The sequence below is a fragment of the Ambystoma mexicanum genome, chromosome 1q, assembly GCF_040938575.1.
Source record: "Ambystoma mexicanum isolate Mex_15411 chromosome 1q, UKY_AmexF1_1, whole genome shotgun sequence".
NCBI classification, from domain to species: Eukaryota; Metazoa; Chordata; class Amphibia; order Caudata; family Ambystomatidae; genus Ambystoma; species Ambystoma mexicanum.
The window spans coordinates 634,717,555-634,738,036 of record NC_090922.1 but is presented as its reverse complement, the minus strand read 5'-3'; the positions used below and the strand labels follow the sequence as shown (position 1 = coordinate 634,738,036).

Genomic DNA, 20,482 nt, shown 5'->3' with positions numbered 1-20,482 from the left:
CAACGCGAAGCATGTGTGGCTGTTCGGGTGGGGTTTAAATAGCCTTGGAAGAAGTTCCTGTTATGTATCCTTCCACCAATCAGGTATGTATCCTTCCCCGACCACACCCGGGTGGTGAAGTAGTCCTACAGGTTAAGTAGTCCCATTCAGGCCTCAAGAGGGCCTGGATGAAGCAGCAAGGTCTGCATCAGGTAAGTGTGCACCCAAGCACTTAAACACATATCCTCTTCTATGAGCCTGGCGCCTAAGACGCCAGGACTGGGGTCCGCTATGAGCCTGGCGCCTAAGGCGCCAGGACTGAGTCCAAAGGGCCCCGACTCGGGCCCGCTGAGACTTCCCTGGGGAAAATGATGTCTGCCTCTGGGGTTGCTGGGCCCGGCCTGGCTCCTTAGAGGTAGGCATCATGACAGTAGACAAGACCCTATTCAGTTAATGACTATATTAGCAAACAAAGGATACAAGGTAGACCAGGAGAAATTAGTATTGTCAGGAAGAAGTATTGAACATAGGTCAGTAAATTTCACTTGAGAGCAAGAAGGTGACACCGGAAAGAGCTGAGGCTATTATGAAAATACCAAAGCCAAACACAGTGAGACAAATGGAGCAGTTGTTGGGCTTATTCAATAATTGCATGGCCTGGGTATTTGATTACAGCATGTACACTAAACGACTGTTGAAAGCACTAAAGAAGCTCAAGTTGGTAAGGAAAAAATGGAATGAAGAATTGGAAAAGGGATTTGAGGAGTTAAAAAGAACAATTTCTACAGCTCCAGTTTTAGGGATTCCCAACTATAGCGAGGAATTTACTTTTCACACACACATGGGTCAGTAATGGCAGCAGTACTCACACAAAGGGCAATTTTTGGGTACAAGCCTTTGTCATACTACAGTGGGATTTTAGCCCCATGTATGAGAGTACATTTTCCATGCGAACAATCTTTGGCTTTCTGCTGCGTTTGCTATTTAGAAGTCCACGTGGAGCACATATTTGCTATTTTAAAGAAACCCAAGGGTACATTGATGTCACAAAGAGCTTCAGCTTATGAAGTAATGATTTCTAACCCAGCAAATAAAATGGTTGGGTGCAAAATAATGAACCCAGCCACATATGTAGCTACACCTGGAGAAGGTGATCATGTGCATGACTGTGCAGATTATGTTAAATTCTATGATGACATACCCCATGTGAAGAAAATTCTTTGGTGGCAGGGGAAATTCTTTTCATTGATGGGTCTTCAAAAATTGACCAGACTATTGTGGAGAGGCATTCAGGCTCCACAGTTGTAAGACACAGATTAAATGGTGAATTTGAGCTAGTGGCGAGTGTAAGACTACCATCTCATTTTTCAGCACAAGCAGTAGAATTGCTAGTGCTTATTATCCCGCTAGATAAACACGGAGGGCAGGAAGTGACGGTGCACAGTGACTCTGCCTATTTGACATCAACCGTACATGCAGGGCTGTCACGTTGGAAAAGGAGGGGCTATCTCTGCGCAGATGGCACTCCAGTGCAACATGTGCCATTATTGGACAGGCTCATTAAGGCACTAGAACTCCCACTGCCCATAGCGATCATAAAATGGGCAACGCATACTAAACAAATACACTATTTCTTGCAGAAACGAAGCCGCAGGCGTAGAAGTCAAAAGGGTTGCATATCCTCCAGACATTTCGAGTTTTGACACTGAAGATACTAAAGAAGTATTAACTAGAAGCATGCTAGTACGAGAAGGGTTTAATATGCTGTCGATTACGCAACTGATAGAAATTCAGGGAAGAACCCTGCAAGAGGATCAAGGACTATGGAAACGTAGGGGTTGGTTTTTATCCCCCACGGAAGCATTATGGAGACAGGAAAGCTCTGGAAAGCCAGCAATGCCAGCGGCATTATTGAAAGTCGCACTTGAGCAATTGCGTTACCCCGCGCATATAACCAGAGAAAGTCTTACTGGCACAGTTGCAGAAGACTGGTTCATCCCCAGTTTACTGGAACACGTTGCACAGTTCATGGAGAATTGCATTGTATGTCATAAGTTTACTGCTGGGCATACACTGAGAACAATCGGAGGAGCAGTCCTTCATCATTTACATATCGATTATGTTGCAGACATGTGATGGATATAGCTATCTATTAGTGGTGGTGTGTCCCTTCTCTATGTGGATCGAAGCTGGTCAGTGTACACACCCCGATGCCACTTGTGCAGAAAAGATTTTGGTGCGTGAAGACCTTCCTGTGTTGGGGTGTGTGCGAAGAACTAAGATTCGATAATGGGCCACATTTTGTCAATAAGTTGTTCGAACAAATAGGGCTTCTATTGAGCATAAAGCATATGTTTTCTTCTGCTTATCAAACACAAGCAAACGGAATATGTGAGAGACGTAATGGCCTCCTCAAAGAGAGGATTGCCAAGATTAAATGGACTTTCAAGAAGAGATGGCTATATTGCCTACCCCTAGCTTTATATGCCCTTTGGAATCAGCCAGGTTCTGACCACCACCTCACCCCTCACAAGTTAGTGATGGGGTGTTGTATGAGAACATCTCTTACGCCTCCATCTAGAGTCAGGAGTGGATGCCCAGTGTGTAGCGAAGACTCTAGGTGATGAGATGCACTATTATTTGACATGTATGCCTACCAGTGTTTCTTTCCTTTCAGATCAAGTCCAGCATCGGAGGAAGGGGTCTAGGAACAAGGAAAAGGACAGTCCAGCAACTAATTCAAGTCAACTATTGCCACTGCCAAAGTTGGGGATTTAATTCTCATTAAAAATGTTACTCGAAAGGGGCATGAAATGAGATTTAATGGTCCCTTTAGTGTTGAGGAAGTCTCCCTTTCTGCAGTTAAGATATCGGGAAGACGAGCATGGCTACATTTATGTGATGTAACAATCTTCAAAGGCGAGACCCTCCCTCCAGTGGTTGCTGACCAAGAAGCAAAACCAGAAGAATTTCTACATGTGCAGACTCGATCAATGACCAAGAAAGATGATAAAACAGCGAGTTATTAGCACATACTACTACTTCTTGTATATGTTAGCAGGACGTGCATAGACTTGCAGAGAAATTGCAGAGGCTGAAGCAAACTTTTAGAAATTCGTTGAAGGAATAAAATTGCATCAGTATTATGCCTAACCGTCAGTTCCTGATTAGAAATTGGAAGAAAGATCAGTATTCAGATTCATTTCATGTCATGATGCCTACCCCCGGGGACCCAGACCAGGTCCAGCAACCCCGGAAGCAGGCATCAAGTCATTTTGAGCAAGCCCAAAAACCCCTGCTAGGGGCTGTTTGGGTGCGGTCCTGGCGCCTATGGTGCCAGGCTCTTATGGAGAGTCAGTCCTGGCGCCATAGGCGCCAAGCTCATAGATCAGAACTTACCTGATGCAGACCATGCTGCAAGAGCTCCAAGCCAAATGAGGCTTGGTAGGGACTTTTTACCTTGGGACTATTTTTTACTCGGGTGGGGCTGTGGAGGAATACTTACCTGGGGCTACTTTGGAGGCTATTTAAACCACGCCCGAAGATTCTGCGTCATTCTGCATCCAGCAGCGTAACGCTCACCGTGTCTGCAAGCCTGCATCCAGTCTTCTGCCATGCCCGCCTCGAGTCTGCAGCTCCTAGAAAAAAGGGGGAAACAGAAGGAGAAAAGGTTAGAACAAGAGCAATACCTTCGATCCTTACCTGAATTCCGGATCCACTGTGCCTTCGAGCTGGAAGAAAGAAGTATTTCACGCGCGCCGCCTCACCTGCTGCAGCGCCGCGCTGAATTTACCGGCCTTCACAGCATTCTCACGATCCACCGCATCCTTCTGCACGTTCCCGCTGCACTCCGGCACCTAAGGGGAACACAAGAACAGCAAAGGTGAGCCAAGAGAATAAACGGAGGCAATAGAAACTACCCCCATATACTTACCATATACTTACCTGATTTACCGCCGGGGGTACTTTTCCTCTTCACAGGTCGGCGCAGTCTCCATAGCATCCTCGCCGTACCCCGGCCCCTAAGGGGAACAAAAGGACAACAAGGTGAGACAAAGGGACAAGCAAGGGGAATCCTTCTCACCACAATAGACTTACCTAATTTTACCGCCGGAGGCATTATTCACCGAACTCCATATTTTCTCTCCGCACCTGAATAAGGGAGAAAGCAACAGGTTACATTTTGGCCTTATTTTATGAAACTGTGTTGGATAAGACAAATCCTTACCTGAACTTCGTCAGCTACCACGAGGAACTCTTCGCTGGGGTCAAGCTGCAAACAGCAAGGAATCGGACAAGAGTGAAAGTCAGACATTCGAACTCTTACGAACTACAATGTTCTGAAACTCACCAATTCCTTCAACCAGTGAAGCAACTGGTTATCTACGCGCCCCTGCGCTCGATGCAGGATGGAGAGCTCATCCTTCCAAGCCATCAGAAGAATACTCCTACGGGCCAAGCAAACCAACCTGGGTGGGCCAGTCCAGTCCAGTCTGTCATCTCGGCACTACAAGTCACATTGGTGGAGACCGCAGCTGTCCAGTTCGGATCGACGCCCCCCCTGTGGGAGCCAGGTGAGCGTAACATTTCATGGACAATCTGATAAATACATGATACCTGTTTACAGTGACAAACATTGACTTGTGGTTGCTATCTTTCTGGTGATACTTCAGTCTTACACTACTCTTGTCAGAAGAGACATCAATCGAATTTGTATTAAAAATGATTCGCGGGGCGGTTAATGTGATTGTAGAGAGAGCGCAAATTCAACAAGTGTTGGGATGGCACACCAAATGTTTCTCCAGACTTCTATGCTTGATATTCATATGCATGTGTATTCTCTTTATTTTTTTGTATCTTACTTTTCTTTTTGAGGTCTTGATTATCTTAATGCTCTCAACGAAGAGCTCCTATGTTTTCTCACGACAGTGAGAATGGGACCTTGATTGATGCCATATCAATGTTGACAGACCTGCATACAAAGATGGAGGAAGAGACCGTGGCATTGAAGATGACGGTTGATTCGCATTCTTGTTGTCATGGATTCCTCATTGGATGGCAAATCTATTCAAGTTTCTTGGAGCAATATTGGTACTGATCATGTTTGGATTCTGTATAATCAGGATAATGGCACAATGTAAGAAAACGGCAAAGAAAGTAGTAGGAATGAAGATCATGATTGATACCAAGGATGAGCCAGAAGCCAAAAAACTAACTGACAATGCCATTAGAGATTACATAAAGGCAATCATTGTAGCGCCGAAAGGAACAAAGTTCTGGTATCCAAAAGATCATAAAAGGTACGTGGGACACTGGGTCTACTGTACACCGAATGGACAATGTAGTTAAATGACCTGGCGTGTGGATGAACACATCAAAACAGCGGGCACCCTGAGGGGGGTGATGAAGATAAGGACACCCAAGAAAAATGTCTTCAAGAGAAGATACAAGGGGGCAGAAAAACTTGAGGTGGTCAAGGACTCGACCAGGGCGGGGAATGTAGATGAGCAGCTATATATTTCGAAGGGATTGTGTCCTCCGACGTATTCCTCATCTTAGATATCTCCTTCCAGCTCTGCTGGCCTCGGAAATTTTTTTCTCTCTAGAGGGCGCTGCGCGTCGACGTCCTCCGAGTCGATGTCCCTCGACAGCCGCTGTATCGACGTCATCCTGCCTATAAAGGCCGCGCGCAGCGTCCGTTGCTCAGTTCCGTTTTTCCGCGCTTACTCAGTGCCTCGGAATACCGTTGCTCAGTTCTTAGATTAATCCTATTTACCTCGAGTCATTCGATCCGTACTCGATGGCTTCCTCGTCGGAACCGACAACTCCTCGATCCGGCTTCAAAAAATGCCGAGATTGTGGGAAAAAGATGTCGTTGACTGACCCTCACAGAGTTTGTCTGTGGTGTTTGGGAGCTGAACACCATTGTTCGGAATGCGAGGACTGTATGTCCATGACAGCTAAGGCCCTGAAGGAGCGTAGGGGGAAGCTGGAGAAAGGTAAGACTTTTAAAGCTTCTTCTTCGTCGACGAAGTCGAGACACTCGTCTCCTCGTCACCATTCGCGCTCCAGGTCTCGGAGTGGGTCTCTTCACTCCTCGAGATCGAAGCACTCGAAGAGGAGACGTCGAAGATCCCCTTCTCCGTCTTCCTCTAACTCTGTTTCGCCAAAAAGAATCCCTTGCCCCACGAAACATAGTTCCCGGGCTGAATGGGAGGAATTCCGCAAAAATATGATGAGCGTCTTCGAGAAAGCGGCCTCGACCCCCTCGAAGACTGCCGAGAGCGATGCTCTGGTCGAAAGACCCGAAGGTCAAAAACGCCGCGAGTCGCAGTACCCGGCGAAGGAAACCTCTCGAGCGTGTCTCGAACCCTCGAGTAGGACTATGACCTCCAAACCTTCCTCGAAGGTTCCGTGCACGCCGTCGACGAGGGTTCCGTCGACGCCGAGGTCGATGTCTTTGACGCCGTTGTCGAAGGGACCTTCGACACACGGGTCTGTCGACTCGACGCCAGCTTCGACACCGGCGTCGACGCCAAGAAAAGTCACGGTTACGACACACCCAGTGACTATCCCCAGGTCCCCGACGTCGATGGCTTCGAGATTGTCGAGTAGAATTCCAATTCTGTCGAGGTCTTCGAGGCCTCCGCCTTTGTTTTCGACGCCACGCTCAAAGCCTTCGATGTCGGCGTCGACGACATCAACGTTTTCGAGGCCGATAATGACAAGTTCGGCACCCTCTGCCTTGGAAATGGGATTTACTCCCTTAATGAGTTCAGAACAATTGAGAACTATGTCCTCAATTTTAGAAGAGGGTGAATTGTCTGAACAGGAAGACACATTTGAGTTGCAGGGACCTGTAACCCCAATTAGAGAGGAATTTTCCTCCGAAGAACGCAGGTTAAAGGATCTTCATGATTCCTTACATGAGGCAAGTGGGTTAGACACTTCCCCTGAGGTGGAGTTTGCTAGGCCAGACCCCGGGGAGCATGCTGAAACCCCCTATAGAGCCTTAATGGCCAGGATCACAGAGTTCATGGGGTGGTCTGCACCTTCACAATCTTTCCAACAAGATGACCTCACGGATATTCTTGACAAAGGCCCACAGGAGGATCCTGTGGTGCCTTTTCATAAAGCTCTTCAGAGGAAGATCATGACAAACTGGGAAACCCCAGATGTAGTACCAGCAGTAAATAAAAAACTGTCTACAAAGTACAGGGTATCTTCTACAGACCCGGAGTTTTTGTCTAAACACCCATCCCCAGAAAGTCTGGCAGCATCCTCTACCGATGTCAAGGCGGCTTATCCTACCGTCCCACAGGACAGGGACGATAAAAAATATGATGCTATGGCAAAGAAAGTCTTTTCAGCATGTAGCATGGCGTTACAATCTGTTAATGCTACTTGCACCCTTGCTAGGTTCAGCCATACACTTTGGGAGTGTGCTTCTACAGCGGCTGACTGCATCCCGGAGGGAGAAGAAAGGGATGCGTTCCTGAATATTATACAGGACGGTAAAGACGCTATATGCGAATCCCTCCCGACGGGCATTGATTCGGCTGACAGTATCAGCAGAGCAATGGCGGCAAGTACATCAACCAGGAGATTCGCTTGGTTGAGAGTCTGGTTTTGCCCCAGATGTGCAAGCCAGGCTCTTGAACATGTCATTCGATGGCTCTTCTTTGTTCGGGAAAAAGGCGGATGACAGTTTAGAGAAACTGCAAACTTCAAAAGCAGCAGCAAAATCCCTAGGAGCTGCAATCCGTCAGACTCCTTTTCGTCCCACAGGAACCTCTGCGAGGGGCAAGTCCTTTCGCTTCTACTCCGCATTTGGAAGAGGTAGAGGACGACCGGCTCAAAGGGGACAAAGAAGAACTACCCGAGGTGGATGGGGTAGATATTCAAAAGCCGCAGCAACAGCAGGTGCCTCTTTACCATCGGCATCTGCATCAGCCGCCCCAAAACCACTCTGAGGACTTCCCTCACAGGACACCTGTAGGAGGCAGGTTGACTCAACATCTGGCGGTATGGCAGGCTATCACGTCAGATGCTTGGGCATTGGAAACAGTTGCCCAAGGTTACTACCTGCCTTTCCTACGTATACCTCAGAGTCATCCACCGGGGATCAGCTCTCAGAAAGCTCCAGATCCGCTCCTCTTGCAGGAAATTTTGGACCTGCTAGAGAAAGGTGCCCTAGAACCGGTACCTGTAGCGGAGAGGAACAAGGGCTGGTACTCCCCTTACTTTCTCATTCCAAAGAAAGACGGAGGACTGAGACCCATCTTGGACTTGCGAGAATTGAACAAATTCCTCAGAAAAGACAAATTCAAGATGGTCACTCTTTCTCAGATCCTCCAGGCCCTTCAGTTCCAGGACTGGTTGGTATCTCTGGACCTTCAGGACGCTTATTTCCATGTGCCTATCCATCTCAAACACAGGAAATACCTGAGGTTCGCAATTGGCAACTCTCACTATCAATTTCGAGTGCTGCCATTTAGGCTGACCTCCGCCCCGAGGGTCTTCAAGTTAATGTCGGTAGTGGCTGCAAGTCTAAGGAGGGAAGGGATTCACGTCTACCCCTACCTGGACGATTGGTTGATCAGGGCTGTTTCTCCGGAACAAGCTCAGATCCAGCTAAATCACGTGTGCCACTTCCTTCACAGACTGGGCTTCTCCCTCAATTTAAAGAAGTCACAAATGATACCATCGCAGAGACTCCAGTTCATAGGAGCGATCCTGGACACTTCCCTGGGAAAAGCCTCGCCACCAGATATTCAAGATATTCAAGGCTCAAGATATTCTACAGATGGTTACCAAGTTCCAACATGCCCAACGTCTCCCAGCCTTCGACTTTTTGAGGTTGCTAGGCCTCATGGCATCCTGCATTTTCCTAGTGCCAGAGGCTCGCCTGAGAATGAGATCCCTCCAGTGGGCACTGAGGATTCAGTGGTCACAATTCTCAGGGAGAATGACAGATCTTCTTCAGGTTCCCGGCAGGGTGGCTCGAGACCTTCAGTGGTGGGCCTGTCAGGAGAACATTCTGAAAGGAGAACAGTTTTGGCAACCCTGGCCGGACATAACAGTAGTCACGGATGCCTCACTCACGGGGTGGGGAGCCCACACCAACGATTTGACCATCAGCGGTCGTTGGTCTCCATCGGAGTCCAGACTACATATCAACCTGTTAGAGCTGAGAGCCATCAGACTTGCGCTGAAGGCGTTCCTGCCAGCTGTACAAGGGAAGAATGTCCTGATAATGACGGACAACACGGTGGCCATGCATTACCTCAACAAAAGAGGAGGCGTAGGATCACTACCCCTGTGCAGAGAGGCGATGCAGCTCTGGTTTTGGGCAATCCAAGAAGGAATCTCTCTATCGGCAGTTCACCTAGCCGGAGAGAAGAACTTGACAGCGGACGCTCTGAGCAGGCAGAACACAGTCTCCCACGAGTGGGAGCTAGCTCAGGAAGTCCTTCAAGAGATCTTCGCCCTTTGGGGAACCCCTCAGGTAGATCTGTTCGCCACCAGCCTAAACAGGAAATGCGACCTGTTCTGCTCAAGGGAATTCCTCCGAGAGGAGCTCTGGGAGACGCGCTCATAATGGACTGGGAGTTTCCGCTTCTGTACGCGTTCCCACCGGTCCCTGTCATTCCTCAAATGATCAGGAGGTTGAGAAGATTCCGGCGAACCATGATCCTAATTGCCCCGGATTGGGCCAGGAGAACGTGGTACCCGGACCTTCTAGACTTGTCCATCTGCCCTCCAATTCGACTTCCACTCGGAGAGAACCTACTCTCACAGAAGGGAGGTCAGGTTCTCCATCCAGACATCAAAACCCTCAACCTTCACGCGTGGCTTCTGAAAGGCTGAGGTACAAGGATTGGGACCTCCCTGATGATGTTATGGAGGTGTTGCTTTCGACAAGGAGGCCAGTAACAAAGTCTTTATACCGCTGCCGTTGGAACAGATTTTGCAGCTGGTGTAGAGAACAGAATATCGACCCTTTTTCATGTGGTACACCAATGGTTTTGTCCTTCCTACTATATTTGGCAAATTCAGGCCTTCAAGTTGGCACCATTAAGGGCTATCTCGCAGCGCTATCCATCTTTAAGCGTACTGCGGAAGAACCATCCTATTTCAAATGACCCTTGGTAATACAGTTTCTAAAGGGGTTAACCAATGTTTATCCCCCAAGACCATTCCAAGTTCCCCTATGGGATTTAAACTTAGTACTAACTTTCCTGATGGGTACACCTTTCGAACCTCTCCATTCTTGTTCGTTAAGATTCCTTACCCTTAAAACTGTTTTATTAATAGCACTTACATCTGCTAGAAGGGTGAGCGAATTACAAGCTCTTTCTTGTAAACCCCCTCACACAATATTTCACAAAGACAAAGTTGTCCTGCAAGTGAAGCCTAATTTCCTCCCAAAGGTGGTTTCTGAATTCCATATCACTCAGAAGATTACCCTACCATCTTTCTATCCTCCTCCTCACCCGGGGAAAGAGGAAGAGACGTTACACAGGCTAGACCCTAGGAGGGCTTTAAGTTTTTACATCAGTAGACTAGCCAGGATAAGACAGGCAGACCAGCTGTTTGTAGGTTACACAGGTCACAAGCTGGGGTTACCAATAACTAAGCAGACCATTTCCAGATGGATCATTCTAGCCATTCTGGAATGTTATAAACTGGCAGGGAAAGAGCCCCCTCAAAACCTTAGGGCTCATTCGACCAGAGGTATTGCAGCTTCATCGGCCCTCAAAAGAGGCGTGCCGGTTAAAGACATATGTGCGGCCGCTACATGGTCGTCTGTCCATACCTTTACACGTTTTTACAATTTGGATTCCTCCTCCAGTCAAGAGACTAGGTTTGGAAGGGCTGTACTGCATTCTATTCATCAATAGAAGACAGCGTGAAGTCAGTACTCCCTCCTCCGATAATAGAATACTGCTATGGGAGCCTATCTAAGATGAGGAATACGTCAGAGGACACAATCCCTTCGAAGAACAAGTTACTTCTTACCTTGTAACGTTCTTTCGACGGGATGTTCCTCCGACGTATTCCTCATCGACCCTCCCATCCATCCCCGCAGTTCTACTTCCCTTGTTGTTGCAGCTTACGCTCCTTCAGGGTGATTAGTTTAGTCCAGAAAGTATTATTGTGGGCTACAAAACGGAACTGAGCAACGGACGCTGCGCGCGGCATTTATAGGCAGGATGACGTCGACGTCGATACGGCGGCTGTCGAGGGACATCGACTCGGAGGACGTCGACGCGCAGCGCCCTCTAGAGAGAAAACATTTTCTGAGGCCAGCAGAGCTGGAAGGAGATATCTAAGATGAGGAATACGTCGGAGGAACATCCCGTCGAAAGAACGTTACAAGGTAAGAAGTAACTTGTTCATCTGTAGGAGATCCTGCCCCCCCAGTCCATCTGTATTGGAGACAGACTGCAGTGTTTTACACCAGACGTTGTCCCAATACCGCAGCAAGTGTCTGGAAGAAGATACCCATTGAGAGAACCTTATTGAATGTGCTCCTGAAGTGACCACAACCTGCAAGAGGAACTCCGTGAAAGAATGAGATGGAGCAAAGAAGAGGAGCCAGTGACGTCATAAGTGTGCACAATGTCCTGAGATACTGGCTGAAGATGTATACATCTTGAACACCAATGATGAAGTAAGGATCGAGTGAACTCTCAAGTGTAAAAGAAGAAAATGACATGTGCACAAAGTGTTGTAGGAAACAAACGTTCAATAAATGTACAGAAGCTGAAACACAAGGTAGATTAAGTCATCATAGAAGCTAGCTATAAGTAGTGAATAGAATGCAGGTGAAGCCGCCATTGTACAGAATCTGGACATGGGTAACATGAATTAAGTAAGCCAGAAACCATTAAGCAGGAAGGTAAAAGTTGTGTTGCAGCAGAATAGCCGGCTCATAGAGCTGCGTGGCGAGGCTGCCTGGTCTGAAGTCCATATTCTAGAAATCGAGGTCAGCTATCTACTCTAAAGGAGTGTGCATAGGATGAACATTCTCACGTTAAGGTGCAAGACAGAACACAAAGGATGCCAAGTTTTAATTTGTTTAGAGCATTTAAAAGCTGTAAAATAGATCAGATTGTGGTCTCCTGTCACGTTAGCCAAGGGTGGAAATAGAGTTTGAACTTGAATTCCATACACGATAGCAAGTTCCCTCACTCCCGTGCATTCTCTAAGACAAGGATACTCTGCAAGGCCAGGTACAAAGACAATTTCATAGCAGAAGGCATAGGTGATGAGAGATGATGGGCTAATTGTGCGGTGAGGTAGTTTCATGTCTTATCTCCTTGCACCTGGGTTTGGGCTTACCTGCTGCTAAATTAACCCAATGTTCCAGACATGGCACAAGCATGCCAACCAATTATAATCTGTAAAACGAAGGACCTTCTAGTTTGAAAACCAATGAGAAACTGTATCTAATGTTTCTGAAATTACATGTTTTTCGAAGTAGGCATAAGTTGTTCATCTGATAACGGCCAGCCAATAACAAACCTAGCTCCTATAGAAATTTATACTTGGATGTTTCCCTTAACCATTCCCGACCATTGATAGGTTTTTCACTATTGCCACATAGTATGACGTCACTCTGATGCATTTCTGTGTATAAGGAACATATTTTGTGTGGAGATCATTTAGAGACTGAGCGCATGTTTGTTGTAACCTCCCTGTTTTAGATACTTGTTAATAAAACAGAACTTGCCATATTCTTGAATTTGTCCGGTTATTTGGACTCTGAATTATTCTGGTGTAATCCATCCATTAACATATGCACGTTCCTAAGGGCCATAAGCTCTGTTTTTCCTTTGTGCGACAGTAACATGTAGTCTAGCAGGGTTCGAAATGGAGAGGAGCTGGGAGCTATTTAACCTGCTTGCAGACTAGAAGAGCCTGGCTAGCTTGATACCAATCGGTACAAGGAGCAATGTTTGGCTCCCATGGCCAACTGATGCAGAGTTAAAATTACATAGGTGTGTTTGTGCTGTATTTGGGACAGTAAATAAATAAACACTAGAACACATTTATACAACATTTAAAGCATAAGAGGTTATAAATAATGGACATAATGATATTTATGCGTATGATGTGGGTGGAAGTTCAATTTGCGGAATCCTATGTAATAGCTCCGTGGTAGCTCATGTTCACTAATTAATGCTGGATGCCCAAGAGTAGCTTTTAGCTGAATCTGAATTTTGATCCCTGCTCTAGGGAATTTAACTTTTAACCCGTAACCCATCCCTGAATGGAACAAAACATTCCAGAATTGGATGTACATATTTGATTCCAGTTTCACGTAGTTACAGCGAAAAAGCCAACATTTTGAGCAACTGAATGTGCTCTTCCTCTTAGGGGCCCAGCATAACCCGAACTAGAGTCTTTTTTAAAAGAAAATGTTTAGACACTAACACACAAATACAATAGAAATGTTGGTAAGTGAAGTGGACAGTTCTTATTTTGCATGTTTAAGGGCCTTCTGGTCCATCCTTTACCCAGAAAATGTTTCTTTGCAAGCCTTTTTGTACAAATGTAATGTGCAAATATGATGTATTTAAGATTATCACTTAAAAGCATTTTAAATTTTTCCCTTTAGATCGTATACATATTACAAAATGGGAAATTTGGACAACAGGATAGCCAATGCGGATCAGCTGCTTACACAAGATGTAGAAAGGTTCTGCAACAGTGTAGTAGATGTGTATTCAAACCTTAGCAAGGTGAGTGAATTTATAAGTCTCGATGTTTTGTTATTTGCTAATATGGTACAGTGATCCACATCATTTATATATGACAGTTTATTTGATGTTCACAAGTAAAGTCATTGTTATAAATGGATAATCTCATATACAGCTATATGTACACCACTGCACTGCGCTATACCCACATATTTCCTTTGCCCGTGCATACTTACAAATACCTTTCATGTTAACTTCCTCCTTATATTTGAGGGGAGTAGGGCACATCTTTTTCCTGTTTTTGCAAGTATAGTATTTTACCTCTGAAAAACATGCATAGAAGTGTTGTGCCTGGTTAGGTTATAATAGCAGAGACAATACATTGCGTGTCAGAATTGAAGTTCTATTACTACCCAACTGATTATGGTCTGCCTATCAATTCTTACAGGTTTTCTGGGCTTTTTCTTAGGGTACAATAAAAAAAAAAACAAGACTGAATAATCTAAAATGGCTTTACACGGTATACTAGGAGATGGTTTTATTGATGCAGTTCTTTAATCATAAATCAAGAGTGCAAACGAATAAGATTTGTGGGGAGTCTGGCTGAAGGGGAAATTGACACGTACTGAGCATAATTAGACCTAATTGGGTATCACAGCCATGGTAGTAAATCAAGGAGGCATGCTCATTAGATAGGTTGGCATAAGGTGAAGTACAGGCTTGAAATTCTCTGGATCTAAGAGTTGTAACTAAAGGGATCACTAAAACCCTCAAATCAAAGAGACTAAGCTTAACCTATTTTATTCGAAATTTAAAATATGGTGCATTTTCAATTGAGATCACAGGATGGGATTCATAAAGTGAAGGTTGATTCGTTTTTCCTAGGAATAGGTTCTTCATTCCTCACTCCCTTAACGCCACCTTCTCAGCGGGGAGACCAGTCACTTAGTCCCTGAGGTTAAAGTGCAATCCAGATGTCGGTAGATCGCCAGATCTTCTTGAATACTTGGCTGGTTGTGGGTTGGATGTCCGACGTAAGTGTTGTACCTTGGGTGGGTGGAGGGGGGGGTCCGACTCGAACCCCTCCTCCAGGCTGTCTGGACCTTTTCTGTGCTTGATTGTACTCCTATATGGGGTGGGGTGGGGAGGGTTTCCAGAATCCTAGGGCTTGACGAGCCCCTACTCTTCCTTTCCCCTTTCTTGGATCCTTCCTGATCCACCTGCTTCTCACTTTCCAAGTCCCCCTCTCTAAACTTTACCTTCACTCTAGGTTTCTTGACTGACCCCCCCCCCTTTCATGGCCACTCTTTTCTCTTCCCCACTTCCTCTCTTGACTTGCTTCTTCACCTTTGTTTTTGATTCTAGCACTGTCCACCTCTGCTTTTGACTTGCAACACAAAATCCCCCCACAACCCCACCCTGTTTGACTCTAGCGCCCGCTCCTCCCCCCACAGCCCTGTTTGGACTCTGGCTCTGCCCACCAACCGCTTTTGACTCTGGCCCCCCTGCCCCTTTTGACTCTGGCTCTCCCTCCACCCCTTTTGACTCTGGCTCCCCCCCTCCCCCCGCCCGCCACTTTCCTCTCTTCACTTTTTTTATTTGCACGGTCGCACACTATTCGCTGCAGCTCGCTACGTTCCCTGTCTTCCTGATTCCAGTTTCCTTTTGTACTCCATCTAAATGACCTTTGGGGATGCATGATTTCTCAAGGACCCTAGGTTATGCACCACGTGTACGCATTCATTTTGATTGAGTGCAGGACACAGAGAAGTATTCAGCATTTAATACTAACTGGCTGGTGGACCCTGACTCACCTCTGCCAGCGTAGACTATTTAACGATCTATTTTGACATTACAGTGCGGACTGTGGTGGTCACTACTGCCTGTCATTAACTGCTCCTCAGTTTCCAGGGTCTCCCCAGCCCCATCCCATTAACACCACCATGGAACTTCAGAATATAGCAAACTGCGTGGAAATATTCCAGGAGAAGGTCTCAAATATAGATGGTTCCAGTGGCAGTAACATAGTCAGGCGATCAGAGTAAGAAACTAGCCGGAAACCAAATTGTAAATCGGATACTGACAAAATTGGGCAACGTGCTCTTTGATTAGCCGTGATGCTTTCCTCTCATTGGTGTTCAGCAAATGGCTTCTTTACTGGTTCTCATTTGAAGAAGTTAGTATTCCAGTCTTTGTCAAGGTATAATGTCTTTACTTTAAATTATTCTGATCTGAAAACAGAACAATATCTCTTATTTCATACAGTAGCTCACTAAGTGGACTTTGTTATGCAAGCTGCTAACATTTCACTGGTTAAAAGTGGGCTATTCCCAGTAATTTGACTTTCACAGTTTAGCAGAGTATTTTACACTTCAGGAAGCCTCGTTATTGCATATCACAGATCAGTGAGACAACTCCGGGCAAACCTTGTCTCACTTTTCACCAAAACTGGAAGCTCTCTACTTTCTTTTTAGTTGTAATAAGTGTTCATGTTTTTTTCAAAATATTTAATTGCTATCTTGACCATGTTACATTACACTTGAAATCATGGTTCATGAGAGAAATCTTCTTTCAGCTTCTCTAGCCTCTCTTGAGCATTCAAAGCACTTGGCAGCTGTTCATAAATGTGGCATACCGCACTTGCAACAATGGTCCTTTTAGTTTCTTTGAGCTTCTGTCATTCGTACTGTGTACCCATCTGTGAGGCTTCACTCCGCTCTAATGGTCCATTCTCCAGCATGGGGTCTGGCATGGATTCACATGCTCATGAATATTCCCCGTCAGGCTGGGAAACCTCGGTAAAGAAAAAACCAGTATCAGTTTCGTTTCTGATCTGTCTTTCGTAGTAGTAACCAATCACTGGTCTCTGCGTCATACTGACCACAGCCAATGACTGCCCTCTACCTAAGCACCGCCTCTGGAGCCATCTTCAGATTTTTACCGCACGTTCATGTGTTGGGATCCTCGTGCTATTGCTCTCGAGCGTTAGTACTATTTTTTTCACGTTTTTTCTCAAAAACTTCGTTTTTTCGGTCAAAAGAGCCTCAAGCTCCACCGACTCTCCATCCGATTAACGGGGACCCGTGTCGGATTCGTCTGCGCCCCTCAAGGGTGAAGATTTCGTCGAGCTACGCTTTTGGAGGACTCCAGAAGTTTCTCAGGCCCTGTCATGGCCCAGGAGAAGGGAAGCTCGACACCCGGAAAGCTGTTCAGGGTCTGCCCTGGATGCCAGCTGCAGAACGTCTTCAAGGAGGACGAACACTCTTTTTGTCTTTACTGCCTACATGAGGACAAGATGCACGTGGAGAAGGACTGTGCGTTTTGCGGCAACATGTCGGAGCGGACCATGAAGGACCGCCATCAACGTCTCGCCAACTGGCTGGAAGGGAAGAGCCCGTCCGGCGAGAAGAAGAGGAAGAAATCCGAGCGGTCTTCTAAGACCTTTGAGGACGCCCCAGCGACGGGGGTCCAACATAAGGCCAAGCACCGCGAGTCCGCTGGCACCGGGAGCGCCGAACGGTCGGGCTCTACGGGCGCCAGGCTGGGCGCACCCTCCCCGGCACCATCAACCACGAGCCAACGCTCTGGGTCGGGTAAGAGGAAGGCCGAGCACCCGGCGAGGCTCCTGGAGAGGCCCCGGTCGAGCTCGAAGGCGGAGGGGGAGCGAGGCAGTGTCCCCCCCCCCCTCAAGGATAAGGCGGTGAGCGCACCTAAGGTGGTGAAGGCCTTAATCCATCCGGCTAAGCCCTCTATCGAAGCTGTCGCGGCGGCCCTGGCTCAGCCTGTGGAGGCTACACCAGTGGTGGCGACCTCGGGGCTCAGAGTCTCCCTGCCACCTCGGAGGGAGTCCTCTTTTGTGCCCGTCGATAGGACCCCCGTGAAATCCCCCGTGGGGAAGAAAAAGGGGGGGCAGGGCGTCGTCGTATATTCGGCCTCAACCTCGGAGGAGGAGCTGGTTGAGGTCTTAAGCCACGGCCTCGGCGTGGAAGAAGACCGGCCCGTCGGGATGGATCCCGACGCAGGTGACGACGACATAGTCTAGGGTACCGACGGGGCCCCTGATCGCCCGCCGGATTCCCCTCTGCCAGCGCCGCGAGACAACTCGGCGGCCATTTTGTTGGCTATACAGTCCTTATGCTCAGAGATGAGGACGAGACTACCGTTGCCGACGGAACCTCTCCCGTCGGGGGACCCAGAACCGGGACCTTCTGGTGTTCCCCCTACCAAGAAAAGAAGGATCCACCCTCCGCCTCCTTTTCAGCCGTCGCGCCCCTTCCAGCCCTCCTCCCCGTCCACCCGAGGGGATGATACGGGGACTGACACGGCAGCGACGTGTACGGACGACGTGGTATACGACGAGGATGTACCGTCGTCGCCTCCCACCAGGGCTTCTCCGCCCGACGAGATTGGATCGTTCCACTCCATGATCACCAGGGCATCCGAGCTTTTCCAACTCTGCCCTGAGGAGAAGAAGGAAGGTTTCCTTTATCAGCGGCGCGAGGCCAAGAGGAAGACGGTCCTCGCAGTGCCTCTATTGGACGACATTTGGGATGAGGGCCTCACCCTCCTCAAGAACCCTTCCACGACGCCAGCTAGAAGAGACCGGTACGAGAAAAAGTACCGGGTCACGGACACGGCCCCCCTGTGCCTCCGGGCGCAGCCTACCCCGGACTCCGTCGTCTCCGCGGCGGCCAGGAAAAAAGCGCGGGGGGGGTACAGCCTCCACATCGACTTCCCCACCGGACGGCGAGGGAAAGAAATTGGACGCTATGGGACGCAGAGTCATCTCGTCTGCAGCGACGACGATTAAAGCGGCCAACGCCTTGGCTATCGTGGCCCGCTATGACAGGGAGCTCTGGTACAAACTGGCTCCCCTGCTGGACTTCTTGCCGGACGACAAGAGGGCAGAGGCCCTGGAGATCCTGCAGGAAGGTGAGGTGGCTTCGGACCACGCCATTATCGTTGCGACGGACATCGCCGACACTGGGTTCCGCCAGTTGGGCAACAGCGTTTGCCTTAGGCGGCGTGGATGGCTCAAGGCTACGGACTTCCGTCAAGACGTTCAGACTGGACATGCCCTTCGATGGGAACAACCTGTTTGGGAAAACGGTGGACGACTCCCTTCAGGCCATTAAAGCGGACACCGAGACGGCCCGGGCCCTTGGAGTTCTGCAACAACGACGGACGCCCTTTCGGAGCAGCGGAGGCAAGGGCGCCTCCAAAGGTTCCGGCGGCGGTTTCTCCACCTACCGTCAAGCGGCCCGCTCGTCGTCTCAGGAGGCCTACAGAGGACGAGGCAAGTCTGGCGGACCCCGCCGTCGTCGCCAAGGAGGTCAAGGCGGCAAAGCCTCGAAGCAGGATTGAACCGGCCGTGGGGTCGGGCCCCAACCGAAGCACCCCGGTGGGAGGCCGGCTGGCGAGCTTCGTCAGCGTGTGGGAGTCCATCTCCACCGACCGTTGGGTGCTGGACGCCTTGGCCTGGGGCCACGCGCTCGAGTTTCGAAGGTGTCCGCGCGTCCCCCCGTGGCCAGGAAAGAACTTCACGTCCCTCAACTTCTCCTGGAGGTAAAGGCGATGCTCAGGAAGGGCGCCATTGAACTCGTCCCAAAGAGGCTTCGGGGCTCCAGAGTTTACTCGAGATACTTCCTCGTGAAGAAGAAGACGGGGGGATGGCGCCCCATCCTGGACCTGCGACGTCTGAACAAGTTCATCAAGGCGCAAAATTTCCTGATGGTCACCCTCCAGCACGTCCTGGTTCAGCTGGAGGAAGGAGACTTCCTGTCGTCGTTGGATTTGGAGGATGCCTACTTCCATATTCCCATCCTAAAGGGGCACCGAAAATTCCTCAGGTTTGTGGTCCAAGGGCGTCATTACCAGTTCAAAGCCCTCCCCTTCGGACTACAGTCGGCACCCAGGGTGTTCACCAAGTGCCTCGCACCGGTGGCGGCGCAGCTGCGCCGCGAAGGGATCCACGTCTACCCCTACCTGGACGACTGGCTCATCCGAGCCAAGACGAGGGAGCTCGCCGTGGTTCACACGGCAAGGACCGTCCAACTTCTCACGGACTTGGGATTCTCCGTGAACTACGCCAAATCCCACCTGGTACCCGCGCAAGACGCTCTGTTTCTGGGAGCGAGGCTCAACACAGTGTCCCTTCTGGCCTCCCCGTCGGAGGAGAGGACCAGGACCATTCTGGGCAAGGTGCAGCGGAGGTTGGTGGCCGACGCGGCCAAGGTGAGGTCCATCAAGTCCCTCCTCGGAATGATGTCTTCCTGCATATACCTCATTCCCATGTGCAGGCTCCGGATGCGCCCGTTGCAGGAGTTCCTGGACGCTCTGGATCCAAACGACGGGCAGCTTCGAGGAAAGGATCACACTCGACGAGAGTTTCCGACGAGCGATCCGGTGGTGGGGCACCCGCGCGCATCTGACGGTGGGCATGGACTTCCAGACCCCAGCCCACCAGGAGACAGTGACCACGGATGCCTCCCTGGAAGGGTGGGGAGCGCACACCGAAAATCTGCACGCAAGAGGCCTTTGGCTCCCGACGGAGAAATCCCTACATATCAACGTCCTGGAGCTCCGTGCAGTGTTTTGGGCCCTCAGGTCCTTCCTTCCGTCCCTCAAGGGCAAGGTGGTGAGGATCTTCACCGACAACACCACCACCACCATGTTTTACATCAGGAAACAGGGCGGAACCAGGTCCCCAGCACTGTCCAAGGAGGCGCAGGACCTGTGGCATTGGGCCGTCGCCCAAAGGATGTTTCTGGTGCCGTTTCATCTGGCAGGGATAA

General features: G+C 48.9%; 1 protein-coding gene across 2 annotated transcripts in view; it reads left to right on the top strand.

Annotated features, from left to right (window-relative positions):
- ABCD3 (ATP binding cassette subfamily D member 3) overlaps positions 1 to 20,482 on the top strand; it is a 949,084-nt gene that overhangs the window by 385,352 nt on the left and 543,250 nt on the right. For both annotated transcript variants that reach the window (XM_069641211.1, XM_069641209.1), the window contains one exon: positions 13,607 to 13,730. In XM_069641211.1, the coding sequence (XP_069497312.1) occupies positions 13,607 to 13,730 (124 nt within the window). The remainder of the gene's footprint in view (positions 1 to 13,606; positions 13,731 to 20,482) is intronic.